Raw genomic sequence first — 19993 nt, 5'->3', positions numbered from 1 at the left:
TCCTGCACAAACATCATGACCAAGAAGCAAGTTGGGGAGGAAAGGGTTTATTCAGCTCACACTTCCACATTGCTGCTGTTCCATCACCAAAGGAGGTCAGGACTGGAACTCAAGCAGGTCAGGATACAGGAGTTGATGCAGAGGGTATGGAGGGATGTCTCTTACTGGCTTGCTTCCCTGGCTTGCTCACTTTGCTTTCTTACAGAACCCAAGAATACCAGCTCAGGGATGGTACCATTCACAATGGGCCCCCCTCCCTTGACCACTAACTGAGAAAATGTCTTACAGCTGGATCTCATGGAGGCATTTCCTCAACTGAAGCTCCTTTCTCTGTGGTAACTCTATAGTCTGTGTCAAGTTGACATACAAAACCAGCTGGTACACACACTCAGGAGTGTGATCATCCCTCAGTGGGAATGGCAGAACCAGAGGCATCATGTAAGTCCTGTGAATGTAGGCTTGCTGTTACTACTGTGTAAGGGCAGAGTTCAGTCTTATTCATCATGTTACTATATCACTATGTTTTATATTGTATGTTTCAATTTCAGTTCCACATAGAAAACATGTCTGCCTTCTGCCTCTAGTTCTTTTCCAAATAACTTTATAGTGGCCAAATGACAGTTCTCCAATAGTGGAAAGAACCAAGTACAGCAAAGTGAAATATAATTTAGAACTAGAATAGAAAGACGGGATTAACTAAGTCCTGAATTGCAGACAGACCTCAGTTTTTTACAGAATGAAGATTTTAATTAAGTTCAAGTTATTAATGGAAAGGCACATCAAAATAGATTTCAGGAAATTAAAGAAAACAAGCAAGTAACAGCATTACAAATAACATCAGCAATACAAGTGATTCCAATGGCGCTACATTTTTTTTTAAAATTACATTAGTCATTTTTTAAAGAAAGATTTGTAAATATGTCTATGTGCATATAAGTATGTGTTTGTGCACCAAGTCCCCTAAAGTTGTGGTTACAGGAAATTTTGAGTTTCTTCATATGGACTGCTAGGAACTCAATTTATGTTCTCTGGAAGCACAGCCTGCTACTCTTAACAGATGAGCCATCTCTCCAGATCTGAGAGAGTAATCTTTATTAAAAAAATGATTTGTGCCGGGCGGTGGTGGCGCACGCCTTTAATCCCAGCACTTGGGAAGCAGAGGCAGGCAGATTTCTGAGTTCGAGGCCAGTCAGGTCTACAGAGTGAGTTGCAGGACAGCCAGGGCTACACAGAGAAACCCTGTCTCAAAAAAAAAAAAAAAAAAAAAAGGTTCCTGCTGCTTACAGGGGGTGGCCAATTTAAAGGTGTCAAACACTTATTGTAACAGAAACTCTGATATTTCTTTTTACCCTTTTGTAGGTCAACTATGAAGAAGTATCAGTAAATTAAACATAGGCCAGCTACATGAATTTGATATAGTACAAAGATACTGGTAAGGTATTTAAAAATCAACATTTTTGAAAACAAATCTTACTAGCTCAAGATGTCTTAGTCTTTAAGGATAAAATTAGTAAGATAGTAACATCAGGAAAAAAAAGTATGTCCCAAACTAAGGTAAATGCCAATGCTTAGGAAGCATACACAGGAGGGGCACAGCAGTTCTAGGCCTGGAATAGGGTAGAACCATCTAAAAACTGCCCAACCTGGTACTGCTTGTCCTCCAGAGTCCTTTTTTTCTGCCTCTGGTCTGACACAGCTATGCTGTCTTTAATGCTTTTAAAAGTTAATTTAATTAAAAAAACTATGTATGTGCACCACATGCAGGCAGTACCAGAGGAGACCAGAAAAGGGAGATGGATCCCTTAGAATTGGAGTTACAGATGCTTATGTGCTGGGAATTGGAGCTGGGTCCTCTCAAACAGCAAATCAGGTTGTGTTAGGCTTGTATAGCAACTCTTCTATCCATTACCCCTCTCACCCAGACCTTTATTTTCATCTTTTATTTTCCTCATGACATACCGTGAACTATCTTCATTAAAAACTGTTTTTTTTTTCCTCCTCTTTGGTTGTTTTGTTTTGGTCTTTTTGCTTAGCTCTTTAATCCTAGCACTCGAGGGTAAAGAGAGGTGATCTCGAGTTCCAGGACAGCCAGAGCTATACACTGAGAGCCTGTCTCAAAAAAAGCAAATAAAATAGATTAATAATGAGTAGGTTTTTGGAGGGTTGGGGAAATGGCTCAATGGAAAGAGTACTTGCTCTTGCATAGGACCTGGATTTGGTACCCAGCACCCACATGATGGTTCACAACATCCATAACTCTAGTTCTAGAAGACTCTGTCTTCTTTTAACCTGAGGGCACCAGACATGCATGTAGTACACATACATAGAAGCAGGCAAAACACTCACACATAAACAAATCTAAAAATAAGAATTCTAAAACCAAAACTTCCAATTTTTGCAGTGCGATGGTCTGAACTCAGAACCTAGGACCTTGCACTTATAGACAAGTTCTGAGCTGTATTTTAGATTTTTACTTCTCTCTGGTTTGGAGGCGGTATCACACAGCTGCCTACTGTGGCACTCTTCCTGCCTTAATCTCCTTTAGTGATGGGATGACGGGTGTGTCCCACTCACCTAGCTCTTCCTTTTTACATCCGTGTGTGTGTGTGTGTGTGTGTGTGTGTGCAGGCGCGCGTGTGCGCGCGCGCGCGCATACATGTGGGTCTACCACTTGGGTTCCAGTGATCCAACTCAGGCTGTCTAACTTGGCAGAAGGTGCCTTTTAATTGTTGAATCATCTCCCCAGTCTATACCTTTTTATATTGTATTTCTGGAGCTGTGTGTGTATTGGGGGAAGGGGTTGAATCAAAGATCCCAGGCATGCTAAGCAAACCTCCATCAGGGACTAAATCCCCAAGCCTTAAGTACTCTTCATAGGGTTGGAATGGAAGGGGAGAACTAAGAACTGAGGAACTCTTGGTCCCTAATGTTTCCATCCAAAACCCTGTACTAAGAGATAATTAAATCCTAGCAGGGTTTCTAGGACCAGTGGTCTTGTTCCTAGGATAACCAAGCCCTCTGTGCTCCATGGAAACAACTGTTTGAGAAAGTTCAACACTGCTAGGAGAATGTACTATATCTTGAGCAATTCCTGGGAATAACAGAGCCACAACTTCCTTTTCTTAGAACACTTCCTAACAAGGGCCTACAAATCTGACTCTGTCCTTTATCCGTTAAGGTAGTGCATGCCTTTCTTACTCTTTAGGAGAGCCCTTCTTTGCAATGCAGTCATTAGGAAAGACAGGGCCTTCATGCCCTAGTCTTTGAGAAACATAAAAAGAGATCCTTTGGTCTAACTTTAGTCAGGCTTCTGAAACTCTTTCCAGGCCTATCAGAACACACTATCTTGTAAAAACTAGTTTTAATGAAGAACTTTATGAAATGAGTTTACCAAGACCGCTCCTCTACCAATCCTGTATGTCAGGCTCCCAATTCTAGACACAAGCCTTCCCGGATCATCTTCAGCAAGAATCCAGTCAGGTTGTCTTAGCCAGACCCCTGTGCCTTACTTATCCCTCATATCAAATCCTCATCCACTAACCCCCAACAATGATCTTTGGTGATAAATGTTTTCCCTTGTTCATCTCTAGTTGCAGTCCAATTTCTCCCCCACTGTACTGGCTCCTATATCTAGCTGTACAATAGGTTGTGTAGGTTGTGACTTCTTAGGGGAGGGGTCACATATCATACCTAATACTATATTTGAATATCAGATATTTACATTATAGTTCATAAAAGTTAGTTATGAAGCTGAGCAGTGGTGGCGCATGCCTGTAATCCCAGCGCTCTGGGAGGCAGAGGCAGGCAGATTTCTGAGTTCGAGGCCAGCCTGGTCTACAGAGTTAGTTCCAGGACAGCCAGGGCTATACAGAGAAACCCTGTCTCGAGAAAAAAAAAAAAAAACAAATAAAAAAAATTAGTTACAAAGTAGCAACAAAATAATTTTACAGTTAGGGGACAGCACGACACAAGGAACTGTATTTTAAAGGGTCACAGAACTAGGAAGGTTGAGAACCACTGTTTATAGTCTTCCTTATTGTTCTTTGACAGCCCACAGAATACTTTTTAATTTAACTGCTAACTAGAAACATGCTGGCCTTACAGCATAGACAATTAAAGCCTGTTTCCCTGGCACTGCCTCCCTGGCATAACTGTAGCCATTTTGCTTCACACCTGCCAGTATGAGTGCCATCTCATATTGCTGCCACTGAAATTACCTTGACTGCTGACACAGAGAATAGTTGGCTCAGACCGAGGTCAAGCTGACCATATATCCTGTTATGTTACCATGTTTTGGGGACTGTTTTTGCAAATTCCCCAATCGTAGACTTCACTCGGAGCCAAGCAAGATAGAGGTCAATTTGAACTGTTTTGTCTAAACTACTTAAAAAAAAAAACAACTTGGGAAAAGGCCTATAGCCTATAGCCCTCTCCGCACATGCTGTGTGTTCATTACGGTTTTCTGCCCATATAAACTGACCCTGAACAACGTTCACGATCGTAGTGTTCAGTTCCGGAGCTTGAGCTACGTCTATCGGCCCTGGGGTATGCATTCAATAAACTATCCCCGTCTGACTGAGACTGATGTTCCTGTGGTCCGTGGGGCGAACCCTGGACCCTAACAGTGACCAGGTCTGTAATTCCTTCCATTTAGATTATGAAACCCCGTCCTCCCCCTCCTCCATTCTCATTCCCCGCCAAACACCTAAAGACTCCTTCACAAATAGGAAGGCAGCTCCTGACTAAACAGAATCTTTTCTTCACCGCTTTACCAAACCCGGGTTATGTTCAACAGAACCCAATGGGAAGAGAATTTGGCTCAGATACATGCTTCGTCTCCACAAAAAAGCCTGAGGCCCCGAGGCCGTCAGACATTTGTACCACACGAGCATCCCACCCTGCAGCTCTTCCCAGGGCTTCGGTCCGTCTTGCATAGCTATACATAGCACTGATATCCAGACCACCCGTTAATGGAGTGGGGAGTGACACACTGGGCCAAGTTCGAGCCTCCTCCTCTAGGAAAGTGAGCTAATATTGGGATCCTCAGCATGGGCGCTCGTGAGGCCTGCTTCTTAGCGGGAGAGACGGCGTCCGCTGCAGATCTCGGGAAAGGTTCACCCACCTGACTTAACCTAGAGTCCGCCGGCTTCATTGAACCGAAAAAAAGAACAAAACAATCGCTTTTGAAAAACCACTCTCGTTTCTGTTAGCAATACCCACAAATGAGACGGCCGAAACCGGAAGTCGCGTCACTTCCGGTCGCGCCAGGCAGCGACTGTCCATAGTCCCGCCCCTGTTCCTTAAGCAATGATGGCCGCGCTCTCATTCGACACTATTGCTAGCACTTCTCGAATTGGGAGGGACTATCGATCTCCATCACCTGCTGTAGTTTTCCTCAGAAACTCTTACTCATGCATTCATTTCACTTAGGCTTGGTTGGCGGGCGAACTGGAAGCTAGGAATGGCGACGTTGGATTTAGAGTGGTGCCATCTTGTACGGACCCTGAACGCTAGCGCGCCGAGCGTGGAGCTTACATCGGGCACTACTTGTCCGAGAGGAAAATAGCGTTGATACGTCATGGCGTATTTCCGTTTCCTCTCCGCCAGGGCGTTTTTGGTTGGACCGTCTCGTTGCGGAGGGAGGGGGAAGATTGTTTGCTCCGTAGACGCTCCCCGTAGAGCAAGGTAAACTGAGGTAAAGCCGGGAAGGGGAATTTCTTTTTCCTGGTTATATGGGATGGCTGGGACTCAGACGTTGGGTCCGCGGAAGCGTACGCGGTTGGAGCCTGGAGGCTCAGATGGCCCACAGGGCTGGAGAGGCAAGGTTGGGGGATAGAAGGTGAATTGCAAAGCCGGACCGGGTAGAGGGGGACGGGCCTGATAGAAAAAGGGTGTGGAGGAGAGGGTGGGGCTCAGAGGGAAGTTTGGAAGGGAGGGACGGTGGATGGAACCCGCACGGGAGCCGAGTCGGACCTAAAAAGTCCTTGAGGCCCGAGGAAAGAAGTTGAGGTGGGGACTGGTCGGATCTCGGGAGTGTGTGTTGGGAATACAGTGGTGTCTCTGGGAGACCCAGGACTTGGAGTAGGCTGCTGGCCAAGGTTCTGATGCTGACATCATATGTAACTTGGCCTTTGTTTCTCCTGCAGCTCCCCAGAGGCGCATCTCCTATCCTCTGCTTGGACTTAGCCTTCTCTCCGTCTGCCACCACAGCCTGGAGGCGCTTGCCTCCACCCTCCCGAATGGTGCTCCTCTTCACAGGCGTCGGTCCAGGATCCAGGCCCCCTTTGCTCCCTGATTTGGAGCTGTTGCTGCTGGGGTCTCTTGGTGGACTCCCTGTGGTGGGGCGTGAAGAACTTTTGCACAGACGAGGCTTTAGTTCTAGGGACCTCATCAGCAGTTTGCCTCTCAGCCTCTAACTGAATGCGAGGCTCTTCTGTGCTTCTTCTTTTCGGCCTTTGAGAAGAGAAAACCCTTCTCTATTACACCCAAAGCCCAGGAAGCCTCAAACTGGGGCCCTGGTCCCAGCATGTCAGCCCTCTCTTGTGCATAGGGCTCTGCCCTCTTCCAGCCAGCATGGCTGATCTCAAAAAGGCTCCAGGGGGCCGGGAGACTCCACAGGGCGAACTTCGGTCAGAGGTGGTAGAAGATGAAGTCCCTAGGAGCCCTGTCGCGGAGGAGCCAGGAGGAGGTGGAAGCAACAGCAGTGAGACCAAATTGTCCCCTAGAGAGGAGGAAGAACTGGATCCTAGGATACAGGTGAGAAGGTTGATGGAGGTTGGAAGGCCAGATGCCAGACTGGCTGAAGAGCTGTGGGACCGCTGAGGCCTTGGGCTTACCTCTCACCATGGGCTGGGGTGGAGAAGCAAAGGAAGCAGGTACACCAAACATGGCGGCGCAGTGTGACAAGGCTGATGGAGAGCAGGGATCCTGCCCGAGTGCTTGGGGCATAGAACCATCCATCGTTCTTCTTTCTGAACAAGCAAAAGGATTACTAGCTCATATATCTTACATATACTGGAGGCAAGAAGAGGCGACTGACACTGGGAGGCAGTTTTGAGGCTGAGGAAATCTTCTCCCCCTTTTGCCTTCTCAGGGATGTCTCTCAGAATCATTTGAGTAAGGGTCTGTAAGGAAGCCACCCTCTCCTCTCCCTCTTTGAGACAGGATTCTCTGTGTAGTCCTGGTTGTCCTGGAACTTGATTTGTAGACTAGGGTGGCCTAGAACTCAGACATCTGCCTGTTTCTGCCTCCCTGCTTCTGGGATTAAAGGTGTGTTCCACCATGCCCAGCAGGAAATCTCTTATATTGCAAGGATTTATATCAGTTGTGATTGGCTCCTTAATATATATTCCTGGTTCTTGGAATTGTGGGTTTACCAAAAGAATGTCAGCACAGTTTACTGTCCTGGAATGTGCACAGTCTAGTTGGTAAACCAAAGAGTTGGTTGTGTAAGGGACAGCAGGGAAGTAGGTATGAGGAAGACTGGTCATTGTGGAGGAGATGGCTGGCTAGGACAAGCTTAGTTATCTGTAGTGTTTCAGGGTACTGTCTAAATGGACTGTATGGGAAAGTTTCTTGGGGTGATAATGGCTAATATGTGCTGTATGTTTAGGGCCCAGGGCTGCTATTTAGGTTGGTCGCATCTCCGAGATTCTGTTATTGGGAAAGTGGTTTAGCTCCTTCTAGGTAGCTAGACCATCCTAGAGCTTGAATTCTTGGGCTTCACTTTCAATGAACCTTACTGGATAATGCCATTGAATTGCAAAGAAAGTAAATCTGGACCTGGTGTGTGTGTGTGTGTGTGTATGTGTGTGTATGTATGTATGTATGTATGTATGTATGTATGCATGCGCGCGTGTGCTTGCGTGTGCGTGTATGTATTGAGTGAGGCTCCTTGGGTTGTATGTGAGCATATAATGGAGCATTGGTGAGCTGTTCCTTTCTGGCATGAGTCAGTAGTTTATTTTTGCTGTGTTTCAAGATGCTGCATTGAAAACAACTCAGCTTCTCTCATTCATTCTGAGGATTTGCCCTCCACCGAGAGAATGCTTCGGAAAAAAGAAATCTTGGGATAGACTTAAGTTTTCCATGATTTGTGATTTTTGAAAAAGTTAACTTCTTTGAGCTTCCGTGTGTCAGTAAAGTGAGGGACTTGGTTTGTCTGATGTGCACAGCTCCCATTCACTGCACACGCGGACCTAGATGTTTATGGATAGTGAGTTAAGGAGGGGAAGGGCATGTAATGCACTTCTTACACGTCCCTCAAACATCCCTCGTCCTGCGCTGGAAATACCTTCTCTCCTGCTATCTTTCATCAACTTCTTGGCCTGTGTAATTTTCCAATAATCGTGTAGGCAAAGGCAATAGACTGAAGAGGCACACGTGTGGCTATGTAAATACAGCCATTGGAAATGAAAACTGCAGTTGTGTACTGTAGCGATGATCCAGATGGCACATTTCTGCCATCATAGTTCTGTCAGTGAGCTCTGGGAGTGCTGGAATGTCTCAGGAAGGCATAAAGTCTACTTTGCCTCCAGTGAGCTTGCAGTGTGGTGGGAACTGGGGGGAGCAGTGAGACCTCGTTTCTCTTGCCAAGTTGTTTAGCATTTAGTGTAGTGCTGTAGGTGGTACGGGGAGGGAAGGTCTTACATTCTCCTCATTTGGTGACACAGGCCTGAGTCGGTCAGTTCTCCAGCCTCACCAGGAATTTAGACTTTGCCATCTGGAAAAAGCAGCCTGATAGGAGGAATGCCACCATTTTCAGGTGGCGATCACATCATTCACCCTTCTGTATTAGTATTCTTTTGGGTGCTGAGGAGGTGAGTTAGTGTGCATTTGAATTTCATTTTAGTGTTGATTGTGATCCACTTCACATCCCTTGCAAATGTGCTTCAGCTCCTTCAGGGAGTGTCTGTTTTCTAGATCAACATATTTAATGTGTCTCCATTAGCAGACCCATCAATATCCACTAAAAGACTTTTAAAACACATTTTCACTTACTTCAATGAATAGGATAAGATTGAAATGAAAGCACAGCAGGGCTGGGTCCACTAGGCAAGGGGTAGCCTAGAAGTTGGGCACCGACCTATTTTAGAGTTTTTTGAATGTCTCAGAAATGATTATCCTCAGGGTGAGGCTCTCTGATGTGGGGCTGAGTTTCCATGGCTGACAGGCAGGTAGCTCATGTTGTCATCTGGTGAGAGATCTCTGGAAGTAGAAGGGAGACTAGGCCATACCTGCCTGCAGTATGTTTTGTTTACCCCTTCAGAAAAGGTTGTGTCTCCATCAGGGTCTCATTGGATCATGTCCTCTGGCTTTTGGAAGGAGGGTCTTAGTGGACAGAAGTGGGAGGTGTTGGTCAAAGGGTTTGTGGTGCCAGGATGGGCCTGGCCTCTCTGGTTTTCTCTGACACTCTCCCCCCTTTTGGTGGGACAGTGTTTCATGTGGTCTAGGGTGGTCTGGAACTCACTGTGTAGCTCATGCTGGCTTTAAACTCACTGTATATCTCATGCTGGCTTTGAACTCCTGATCCTTTTGTCTCTGCATCCCGAGTCTGAAATTATAGGTCTGCGACACCATGATACCTGGACACACTCGCTTAACTCCCAATTCTTCAGGGTGACGTTGCAACCTCAAGAGTTCTCATCTTCTAGTGTTGGCATAACTAAGACATCAGTCATCACCCTGGCCCTACTGGCTCCTCACCTGCTTGGGCCTTTCGATGCTTTGTTGAAGAGGACAGGAGCATTTTTAGTCAAGCACCCATGCTTTGACTCAGTGGCCTGGCATTCTGGGACTGTATCCAGAGTGCCCCAAGAAGGTCATCCTGCTGCTGGCTGCTGGCTTTCTAACAGATGATGCGTGCTGACTCAGACTCTGTCCTCCCTGAGTTCCATTTTTGCTGAGTGCCAGGAGTTCCTAGTGGAACAGGCCAAGTGGAATGTGTTGCTGACTGTCCCCAAGCGCACTTTAGCTGCTCAGTGGCTTCCCACTGTGCCCTGCCCATGAGCTTCCTCCTGCTCACCAGGTTCATCAGTCCTGGGGGCGGGGCTGCTCTTTGTCCGGTTAGAGCTAGGGAGCACAAGGCTGATCTGTCCTCAGGCTTTTAGTTTGTTGTCATTCAGGCTGACCTTGAATTTAACTTTTCTCTGTCTCAGCTTTCCAAATGGTGGTGCTATAGGTGGGAGCCACTGTAATTGACAGTAGGGGTTTTGTTTCTTTTTTATTGTCAGGGGTGCTAGTTCCTGTATTTAACTTAAACCAAAACCAAAATCAAAACCAAACCAAACAAACAAACAAAAAGCCAAAACCAAACCAAAAAAAAAAAAAAAAAAAAAAAAAAAAAAAAAAAAAAAACCCAAACCAACCAACACAGGGGCTAACCCTGTAGCCTGACTGGCTTGGAACTTGCTATAGAGATCAGGATGGTCTTGAGCTCATAGAGACCTGTCTGCCTCTGCCTTCTAAGAGTTGGGATTAAAAGTGTGAACCACCATACATAGTCCTGTTTTTACTTTTTAAACGTTAGGTTGATAGCTGAATGTGGTGGTGCACAGTTTTGACTTGTTGTTTGTTTTTTTGTTTGTTTGTTTTGAGACAGGATTTTTCTGTGTAGCCCTGGCTGTCCTGGATTCACTCTGAAGACCAGGCTAGCTTCAAACTTAGAGATTTGCCTACCTTTCCTCTCAAGTGCTGGGATTAAAGGTGTGCATGCACCAGGCAATACCGGTGCACTCAGGACACTAAGCTAGGAGGCTTAAAGTGTTTTACAAAAAAAAAAAAATGGCCTTTGGAAAATGGACCATTTTATGTGAGTTTACAACATTGTTCTATGAATGGCTCTATCAAAGAGAATCAACCAGGTTCATGGCTCTTCTGAGATAGGCTGTGCCTGGGTTCATGTCCTTGTTCCCAGTTCCACCGGGAGGGCCAAGTAAGGTGACTGGGAGTCAACATCAAATCTATGCAGATGGGATAAGATCCGCGGTGTTGCTATCTAATAATGTCTGTCATGGATGAGTAGCAGGCAGATTGGGCTGGTGAAGCAGAGCCTGGTTGTGGAACCTGTAAGTACCCAGAATCTCCAGATATAGAGCCCTTGGCACAACCTAGACTCTTAAGGAGTATACTCAGATCATCAGAATCTGGGATTGGATATGTTTTCTTAGGCAAGTGAGAATGATTTGTGGCCAGCCCCCTTTCCAGCTCCATGCCACGTCACTGAAAGATGTAGTGTGATTCCGTGCTTTTCTCTCAGGACCAGACATCAGTGAGTCATTAAAATAGCATGTCCAGGGATTTCCCCTGAGATTCCTCCTTGCCAGGACAGCAGTGCACTGGGGGCTTCGAGATGGCTTGGTGGTTATACTGCTCTTGCAGGGACCTGAGTTAAGTTCCCAGCACCCATGTTGGCAGCCCATAATCACGGGTAGCTCCAGGCCCAGGGGATTTGATGTGTCTGACCTGTGCAAGCACCTGCACTCACATGCATACTCCCTCTCACATACTCATAGTTTAAAAAATGAATAGATAAGAAAAATTGTACTGTATTGAATGGGATCTGGGCTTCTGTTGTTGTCCAAGAGGTCAGAACCCCTCCTGCACCTTTGCTTGGTCCTTATCTTGATCATCCGCCAAGCCCTGATATGTATGTGTCCTGCATTTCCTTGAAGTGTTTCCTTTCTTCTCTTACCTGGAACACAATAAATAGCTTTTCCTTCGTCTTACTTGTCTCTGCTGCAATACTTGCCCCTATCTGCCTTTTTGCTAGGAAGATACGCTCCAGGCATCCTGCTCTGGCCTTCTGCCCAGGTGGGTGGCCCTGCTACCTGCGGGTCACCCGTGTCCATCTTCACACAGAGTTACTGCTGCTGAAAGCCTGTGGCTCACAGATGTCTGTGAGCCACCACCTAAGTGTGCTGTGTTCTGAATTCCCTTTTCAGATTTGTTTGAAAAATTGAATAAGTGTTTCACCTGTATATATGTATGTAGACTGTGTGTGTGCATGCCCTTGGAGGCTGGAAGAGGACGTTGGATCCCCTGGAAATGGAATTACAGATGGCTGTGAACTACCATGTGGGTACAGGGAACTAAACCTGGGTCCTTGCAAGAGCAACATGTAGTCTTAACCTTTGAGCCATCTCTCTAGCCCCTGTGTTCCACATTGTTCTCAAAGTACTGACCAGGAAGTGTGTAGTAGGCATGGGCGAGTGAGTGGCCCTCCTGGCCTAGAGAGGAGAGTCTTTCATCTCCTAGGACTCTTCCCTCATTGAGAGGAAGTGATGTGTTCTGGTAGAGTAAGGCTCACCACTGACCACCCTTTGTACTACTGTCTTCCTGGAGCTGGGGTTTCCCTATCCCTGCAGTGGGGGTTTGAGTACTCAGTTAAGTGGAACCATGAAGATTATATGAGACTGTCCTGGGGTCTAGGCAGAGTGCCACTGGAACAGCCCCTCCTGGCCTTTTCCAAGTGACTCACTTATTCCCCAGTTTGCTGGGACATATGGTTTTCTTCCCTGCCCAATGTAGTTGACTTGAGATTGTTTCCTTCTGTTCTAACTCACACTTTTCTTTGGCAGGAGGAGCTGGAGCATCTGAACCAGGCTAGTGAGGAAATCAACCAGGTGGAGCTACAGCTAGATGTGAGTGTCTCTTTCCTCAGCCTTGGCTTGGTCTCTGGAGGTTTCTCTGTGTTTTCCTATATTGAGACAGTGGTAGAGGGAGGGGCATGCGGAAGAAATGAGGTTCTGTGACCTGTATGCTTGCTTCCCACATTCCTGCCAGGAGGCCAGGACCACCTATCGGAGGATCCTGCAGGAGTCAGCCAGGAAGCTTAACACACAGGGCTCTCACTTGGGGAGCTGTATCGAGAAGGCCCGGCCCTACTATGAGGCTCGACGGCTGGCTAAGGAGGTATGCCTGTGTTCTAGTTTTATTTCTGTTGCTGTGACAAATACCAAGCCCAAAAGTACCTTAGGGGAGGAAAAGGTTTATGTGACTTACACTTCCAGGTCAGTCCCTCATCGATAGAAATCACTGCAGGAACTCAAGCAAGAACTTGGGGAAGAAGCACGAGAACCCTGCCTGACTGCTCACTTGAAGGCATATACTCAGCTAGGCTTCCTGGACAGACCCGAACCACCTGCCCAGGGAATAGCGCCGCCCAGAGTGGGCTGGGACCTTTTACATCAGTTAAACAATCAAGACAGTCCCCCGGAAACATCCCCACAGGCCAGTCAGATTGGACAGTCCTCAGCTGAGGCTCCCTTTTCAGGTGACTCTAGGCTGCGTCGAGTTGACAGAACTAAGTAGGGCAGTTTGACCTATAATTAGGAAGGGATGCAGGGTCTGTCTGTCTTCAGTCTCTGTATGGAATGGGGAATAAAACATCATACTTAAGGGCATGGCCATGCTCTGAACAGCCTGTGAATTGAGGAGATTCTTAAAGTTGTAGGGAATGTGTTCACTGGGCCATTGAGATGAGTCAGTGGATAAAGGCACCTCCTGCCTGATGACCCCAGCTCATCCCCTGGGATCCACATGGTTAAGGGAGAGAACTGAGCCCTGGGTATTGTCCTCTGACCCCTACATGCTTGGTGTGGCATTTGTGCTGAGGCACACACATACATACACATGCACACAGTAAATACATAAATGTAAGAAAATGGTCTCATGGTCAAGAAATGACTGGGTGGAGGCATTGGGTCCTGTTCAGAAATTTTGTTCAGTTCCACTGATAGCTTTGTTCTTTCTATCCTTCCTTCTCTTCTTCCTCTCTCCTGTCTTTCTTTGGGCTGGAATCAATCCCAGGGTCTTGGGAACAGGAGACAAGAGCTGTGATGCTGAGTACCACCCACAGGCCTCACCTGCTGATGTGTTTAAGTAGTTACGATTCAGGCTGCATCTAGTGTTCCCTCCCTCCCTTTCTTTGTTGCTCTAGCTGTAGTAGAGCTTGCTATGTAGACCAGGCTAGCCTCAAACTCAGAGAGATCTGACTGCCTCTGTCTCCTGTGTGTTGGCATTAAAGGTGTGTGCCACCATGCACTGACTCAATAGTCCTCTGTTTTGGTAATTCTTTTGTCATTTAATTGCATTAATATTTACTATTATTATTGGGAATAGGTCTTTGTTTATCACAAAATATGTGACCCATATGGTTTCTACACTATATTATCAACGTAGGTATATATTATCACCATATTATTACTTACAATGCAAATTTCATTCAGCCTAGCCATTTTACACTCATGTTTTGCATATGAGAGATGCTTCTTAATATGTGCATTTTTTTTAAGAATTTACATTTTAAACCAATTAAATTTGATGACAAGCTCGTAGTTATATATAAATTGAACAATATATAGACGTTGTAATGAGGGGCGAGCAGATACTCTCCTCCCACCCCTCAGCAGCCCAGCCCTTAGCTCCCAGATAGTTCTTGATTTTGTATATATGAGAGATTTAGCTAAGTAATATAAGTTGATAAGTAGTATCCATTTGAAAGCAAACACATGAACACTCTTTACTCAGGAATTTAAAAATTCTTGTTGAATTTATATATTTTATTAATACTGCCAAATTTGGTAGGGTTTTTTGTTTGTTTGTTTTCAATAATAGCGTTTATAAATCTCTTATCCATCAGCCTATAACAAAAACTTTGACTTGGTCATTTATGTGTCACTTTGTCAAATGTGCAAACGATTTCTGTTTTTAGAGAAGTGCAGAAGATTGATGAGATTGTATGAGAAATATGACTTCTTAAAAAACATACACACATGCAGATCTTGAAGATCTGAGAGTCCTCGAACTGATTTTTGATCCCTGTGGCTGTTTAATGCTGTGCGAGCACAGGGTATGCTCACCCCGGCTCTGGAAGTCTGTGTGTCGCTGCCATGAACCTGTTTCTTTGGGTGCTATTAGCAGCTAAACCTGCGCTCTTTCCCTTTCTACTATCTCTATATTTTGCTTTTTTGTTTTAAAACCACTTTGTTAACAGTTGTATAAAAATGGGGTCATGTAATATGTGCTGTCTTTGTTCCTTCATCTTATCTGTGTAACTAACTGTGTTATGACATAACACCAAAGCTCGAGACAGCCACCTTCTGGTGATGGAATGCTTTGTGGGGCTGGAGAGTGGCTCTGCCATCAAGTGCTTTGCTACTGAGCCACACCCTAGCCCTTGTCATATTTTTTTTAAAATTAGGTATATTCTTTATTTACACTTCAAATGTTGTCCCCTTTCCTGGTTCTCCCTCCCCTTGTGTCATACTTTAAAAGCCCAAGGACTATTTTCTTTTTTCTCTTCTTTTTTCCCTCCTTTCTTTTCCCCTGGGCTGTCCTGTGTCTTGGGTAGACCAGGCTGGTTTCCACCTTGAACTCACAGAGATCCACCTGCCTCTGCCTCCCAAATGGTGGGAATAAAGACTTACTCGACACCAGCCCAGCTAAGCTATTTCTATTCAGTTTCCTATAACCGGAAGCTGGGGATTACCCCAGGTTTTTGCTCGGCTAACACTGGTTGAATCTCCCTCATCTTAATTTTGGGGAGAGCATAGCATGTATCACATGTTTAACTGATAACAGGTATTATACTTGATCTTAGCCTGTGAGCTGAGAAGCGTTCCTTATTGTAATTTTGGGCTAAGAAATATTTTAGATGTTTTTTTCAGATGTTGGAATATGTGCCTACACATAATGGCATACCTTGGAGACAACAGTCAAAGAAGAAATTCATGTATTTGATAAGCATCTTATATGTAGCCTTATACTTGCAAATATTGTTTTTATTTAAAAATACTCGTTTTTATGTGTATGTGTATATGTGAGTCTGCTAGATTTCATGTGGCCACCATGCACTGGCAATATCTTTCTTAACATTTATTTCAGTGTTTCTAATCTGCAGGACATTGCTTTGACGGCACCTATCCTTAGTATGGTTTGGGAAATGAAGCTGAACTTCTACGTGGGCCTTCCTCTTTTTCTTGTCCTTACCTCCTCGACGGATTGAATGGGTGACTGGGATCCTTCTGGGCTTCCCACCCTGACGGCCCTCTCCCCACAGGCCCAGCAGGAGACACAGAAGGCAGCATTGCGGTATGAGCGGGCTGTGAGCATGCACAATGCCGCCCGGGAGATGGTCTTTGTGGCTGAGCAGGGGGTCATGGCTGACAAAAATCGACTGGACCCTACCTGGCAGGAGATGCTCAACCATGCTACCTGTAAGGTGAGGGTGCTGCAGCAGGGCCCGGCACTGCCCCCTTAGCTACTCCTTTACCACAGCTTCATGTTCCTCCCTGTTCCCCGCCCACTCCAGCCTCCCCTCAGCTTTGGTTTCCTTTAAGGTGGAACCTGTCCTATGGCTGCCCAGCCTCGCCTCCAGTGCGTCCGTTATTCCAGCTCTCTCTTTAGAAAGCCTCCTCTCTGCTCCTGTTTCCTCTGGGTGGGGCCGGCCCTGAGCTCCTCCCAGGCAGTGGCTCTGGATTCAGTACTCATTTAGGTTCAGCTTTGGGATTCCCTGGTCCTGTTTGCAGAAAGTTTTCCCCTTCACAGGTCCTGCACTCTGCCAGCATGTGTTGGAGGTATAATTTGTGTACCATTCCAAGCTTCTAAAACTAGACTGGGCATAGGGCACCCTGGCATGGTCTCATTCTGCCCCTTTCAGCATGTACAGGGCTGTATCAACTCCTGGATAGTGACTGTGTCTTTCAATTCTTTGAATGCACAGAGAAGACACCGTCCTATTGTGGGCCTTATGAGGTGAGTGTAGTGAGAGAGGGAAGGGTCACTGAGGCTGTGGTGTAGCCATGGGGATGGGAGCACCCATGAACTTGTCTGACTCTGGGAGACAAGGTGCCTGGAGCCTGCACCTGTCTCCTGGTCACATAATGCTCTGGGCTACACAGATAGGGAGACTGTGGAAGCTATGAGAACCCTACATCCTCTGTGCCTCCTGTCCTGACATGAAGCCGCTGTCACTGAGGGGTGCCTCAGGACTGTGGTGTCTGCACAACTGCACTGTGCTCGAGGGTGTTGATCCAGGTTGAGAGGGACTGAACTGGCTGTGGCAGCTTTCCATGTTATCAGCAGAGCTGAGGGGCAGGCCATGCAGGCGATGATGTGTAAGCCGGTGGGGAAGAGGTGCTTTCAGAGGCACGTGCTTGAGATCTGTATCCGAAAGAGATGGTAAGGGGCCCTTGTTGCCCCTGAATCCTTATCTGTCTTGCTGTGTAGACAGCAGGAGTGGGAAGGGCTTTGCAGATATTCCTCCTGTTCCTTCCGGTTCCCTCAGGGCAGCGTGCCTATTGGCAGCCTAGCTGGTCATTTGAATGTCTACTTACTGATGTGTGTCCCCTCCCAATGTGGTCCAGGTGAATGAGGCAGAGGAAGAGCGTCTTCGAGGTGAACGGGAGCATCAGCGTGTGACGAGGCTGTGCCAGCAGGCTGAAGCTAGGGTCCAGGCCCTGCAGAAGACCCTCCGGCGGGCCATTGGCAAGAGCCGCCCCTACTTTGAGCTCAAGGCCCAATTCAGCCAAATCCTGGAGGTAGCTAATGGGGGAGGATGGGCAGGTAGATCGAGTGCTGGTGTGCTTCTTTGGTTAGTGCCGGCAACTGACAAAGATAAAACCTTGCTAGACCAGCCAGTCCTCTGGTCTGTGCTCAGAATGACCCTGCAGGAGTGGCAGGCAGGGGGGAGCGGCTTGTGCTGGGGGAGAACACTGATCCAGAAGCAAAGGTAAATGAGGAAAGTGAGAAGTGGTGGGAGGTGGGAATGGGGGAAGACCTGCCAGGTGGGGAGGAAGAATGGAGAGAAAGGGAGGAGCCGCCAGTGGGGTGAAGACACAGGAGGAGGGCTAGTTGGGCCTCAAGTCAGGACGGACATTCAGAGGACAGTGGGGCTGGAGACTATTGCAGTTCAGAGGTGCTGAAGGTGTCCAGGGGCTCTGGGGTAGGAGGTCTAACCTCGGACAAGTGGGGTCAGGAGACATCTCATGGCTTACCTATTTTTTTTTTTCTGTAGGAGCACAAGGCCAAGGTGACAGAACTGGAGCAGCAGGTGGCACAGGCCAAGACCCGCTACTCGGTGGCCCTGCGTAATCTAGAGCAGATCAGTGAGCAGATTCACGCCAGGCGCCGGGGCTTGCCCCCTCATCCCCTGGGCCCACGGCGATCCTCCCCTGTTGGGGCTGAAGCTGGACCTGAGGGCATTGAGGATGGGGACAGTGGGATTGAAGGGGCAGAGGGCGGGGGCCTGGAGGAGGGCGGCAGCCTTGGGCCCGGCCCAGGCCCAGATACGGACACGCTGAGCTTATTGAGTCTGCGCACTGTGGCCTCTGACCTGCAGAAGTGTGACTCAGTGGAGCACCTGCGTGGCCTCTCGGACCATGCCAGTCTAGATGGCCAAGAGCTGGGAGCCCAGAGTCGAGGACGCAGGGGAAGTGACGTCGGAGTCCGAGGGGGCCGGCACCAGCGCAGTGTTAGCCTGTAGCTCTGGCCAGAGCTAGCTTGATTTCTACCATGGGCAATCAGGGCCCACAGGCCTTCCCTCCTCAAGTCCTGTCTGCCCCAGATCCTGGTCTGCAGCCTTCCTTGGGCAGGATCAGCCGTCTCAGTGCTGTGTCCCTGGCTTCCTCAGCGTTTCTTCTCTCAGGAGGCAGCTCTCTCTTTGCCTTACCCACCTAGAAGGCTTGCTCTCTGGCCCTGTCTCCTCTTCCCCTGCTGGCACTCAAGTCTCTCTGATGCTCTCTTGATTTCCTATTCTGACCTGACTTCTGTCTGTCTGGCTTTTCCCCTCAGGGAACTTGGTCTAGAAGACAGAGGAGGTCATGTGAGAACATGAGCGTCCTAGCCCACGAGTTTGGACAGGCCCTCACCCTTTGATTCCTGGCCCTGTCTTCCCAGAAGGCGTGCCCTAGATATGCTGCTGAGTCCCCGGCAGCCTGTGCTCTTGTCCTGTCCCAGCTTGCCTGTGAGCAATGTGTAAAGTGTCCATGTGCATCGGGAAGACACCGCCTCCTGTCAGTGCACCTCTTGTGACCTTAGCCGCTGTGCTGTGTGCCCTTCATTCAGTGTCAGGTGGGGGAGTCAAACCCTGTTATCAGCACAGGCATTTGGCCAACTCCAAATGGCCCCAGTCTGTATGGTGTGTCTCCAGTTGGGCTGAGCCCTTACAATTGCCAAGGTGCTAGTGGGTCCCTGATGGGCTCTGTGCTGGAGGGTAGAGATGTGAGCTTCTCAAGGCTGAGACCTTGCCATCCCTGCCTTCCTGTGTGTGGCGCTGGGCTCGCTTTTTCTTGGTAGAGGTTGGACTGGAGCCTGGCACCCTCCTCCAGAGTGGCGTTAGAGAAGTTGGTGCTCAGCTGCTCTCCGTCCCTCTTCCTCACGCCAGGTGGCACCCACGCCGGGAACCTTTGGAGAGCACTTAAGCATGGCTGCAAAGCCTCCTTTCTTATGTGAGAGGAGTTCCAGCCTCACAAGAACAGCTCTGGGTGCTGGTGCTCCTGGGCTGTGTGAAGGGAAACCACACCAGATCTGGGTGCCTTGGAAGAGCCAACCTCCTGTCCCACCAGGAGGATGAGGAGAGTGCTTGCCCAGGGCTGGGAGAAGAGTGTCTCGCATGGGATCCCAATTTTCAGGTTTCAGGATGGTCACAATGAGAACCTGTGGGGTTTGAGGTGGCTGTTCAGGAAGAACAGAAATGAGGACATGATTGTGCGAGTGCATGTGCTGGTGCGTGTGGGAAAGGGTCAGTCCTGATTTTATTTAAATAAAATAGTTTATGTAACAGTGATGTTTATTGTCTGTTAAAAGAGACGTGGGGGTGAGGCAAGGGGCTCTTTAGACGATGCAGTCAAGGAATTAAGATGGTACACACCAACTGAGAAGAGGGGAGAGAGGTGTCAGCTTTGGGGTGGTCACACACAAGCTAAGTGGACAAGGCTGGGGAGCCAGAGCCCAGGAGGCTGTGCTAAACAGTAACGAGTGCTGGGGTGGCCCT

The 19993-nt window shown here is 47.7% G+C and overlaps 1 protein-coding gene across 3 annotated transcripts; it reads left to right on the top strand.

The window, feature by feature from the left end:
* The first annotated feature begins 5588 nt into the window (after positions 1–5588).
* On the top strand, positions 5589–19782 carry Sh3bp5l (SH3 binding domain protein 5 like). Of its 3 annotated transcripts, none has more exons than XM_052195099.1 (7): positions 5589–5685; positions 6147–6756; positions 12579–12641; positions 12784–12912; positions 16061–16222; positions 17367–17540; positions 18017–19782. In XM_052195099.1, the coding sequence occupies exons 2-7, from the start codon at positions 6574–6576 to the stop codon at positions 18482–18484; spliced, it is 1179 nt and encodes a 392-aa protein (XP_052051059.1). In that variant the 5' UTR covers positions 5589–5685; positions 6147–6573; the 3' UTR covers positions 18485–19782. The 3 variants fall into 3 exon arrangements, with proteins under 3 accessions (XP_052051059.1, XP_052051060.1, XP_052051061.1); XM_052195100.1 differs by having other exon boundaries at positions 5604–5695; XM_052195101.1 differs by lacking the exon at positions 5589–5685 and adding an exon at positions 5934–6009.
* Positions 19783–19993: the final 211 nt, after the last annotated feature.

This window comes from Apodemus sylvaticus, chromosome 10 (genome assembly GCF_947179515.1).
Source record: "Apodemus sylvaticus chromosome 10, mApoSyl1.1, whole genome shotgun sequence".
NCBI lineage: Eukaryota > Metazoa > Chordata > Mammalia > Rodentia > Muridae > Apodemus > Apodemus sylvaticus.
This window is presented reverse-complemented; position numbering and strand designations above follow the sequence as displayed.

Excerpts from the sequence above, each read along its gene's own strand:
- Sh3bp5l (XM_052195099.1), top strand. The coding sequence starts at position 6,574 with ATGGCTGATCTCAAAAAGGCTCCAGGGGGCCGGGAGACTCCACAGGGC. Across the intron at positions 6,757-12,578 it reads AACTGGATCCTAGGATACAG|GAGGAGCTGGAGCATCTGAA; the intron begins GTGAGAAGGTTG and ends TTTCTTTGGCAG. Across the intron at positions 12,642-12,783 it reads AGGTGGAGCTACAGCTAGAT|GAGGCCAGGACCACCTATCG; the intron begins GTGAGTGTCTCT and ends CATTCCTGCCAG.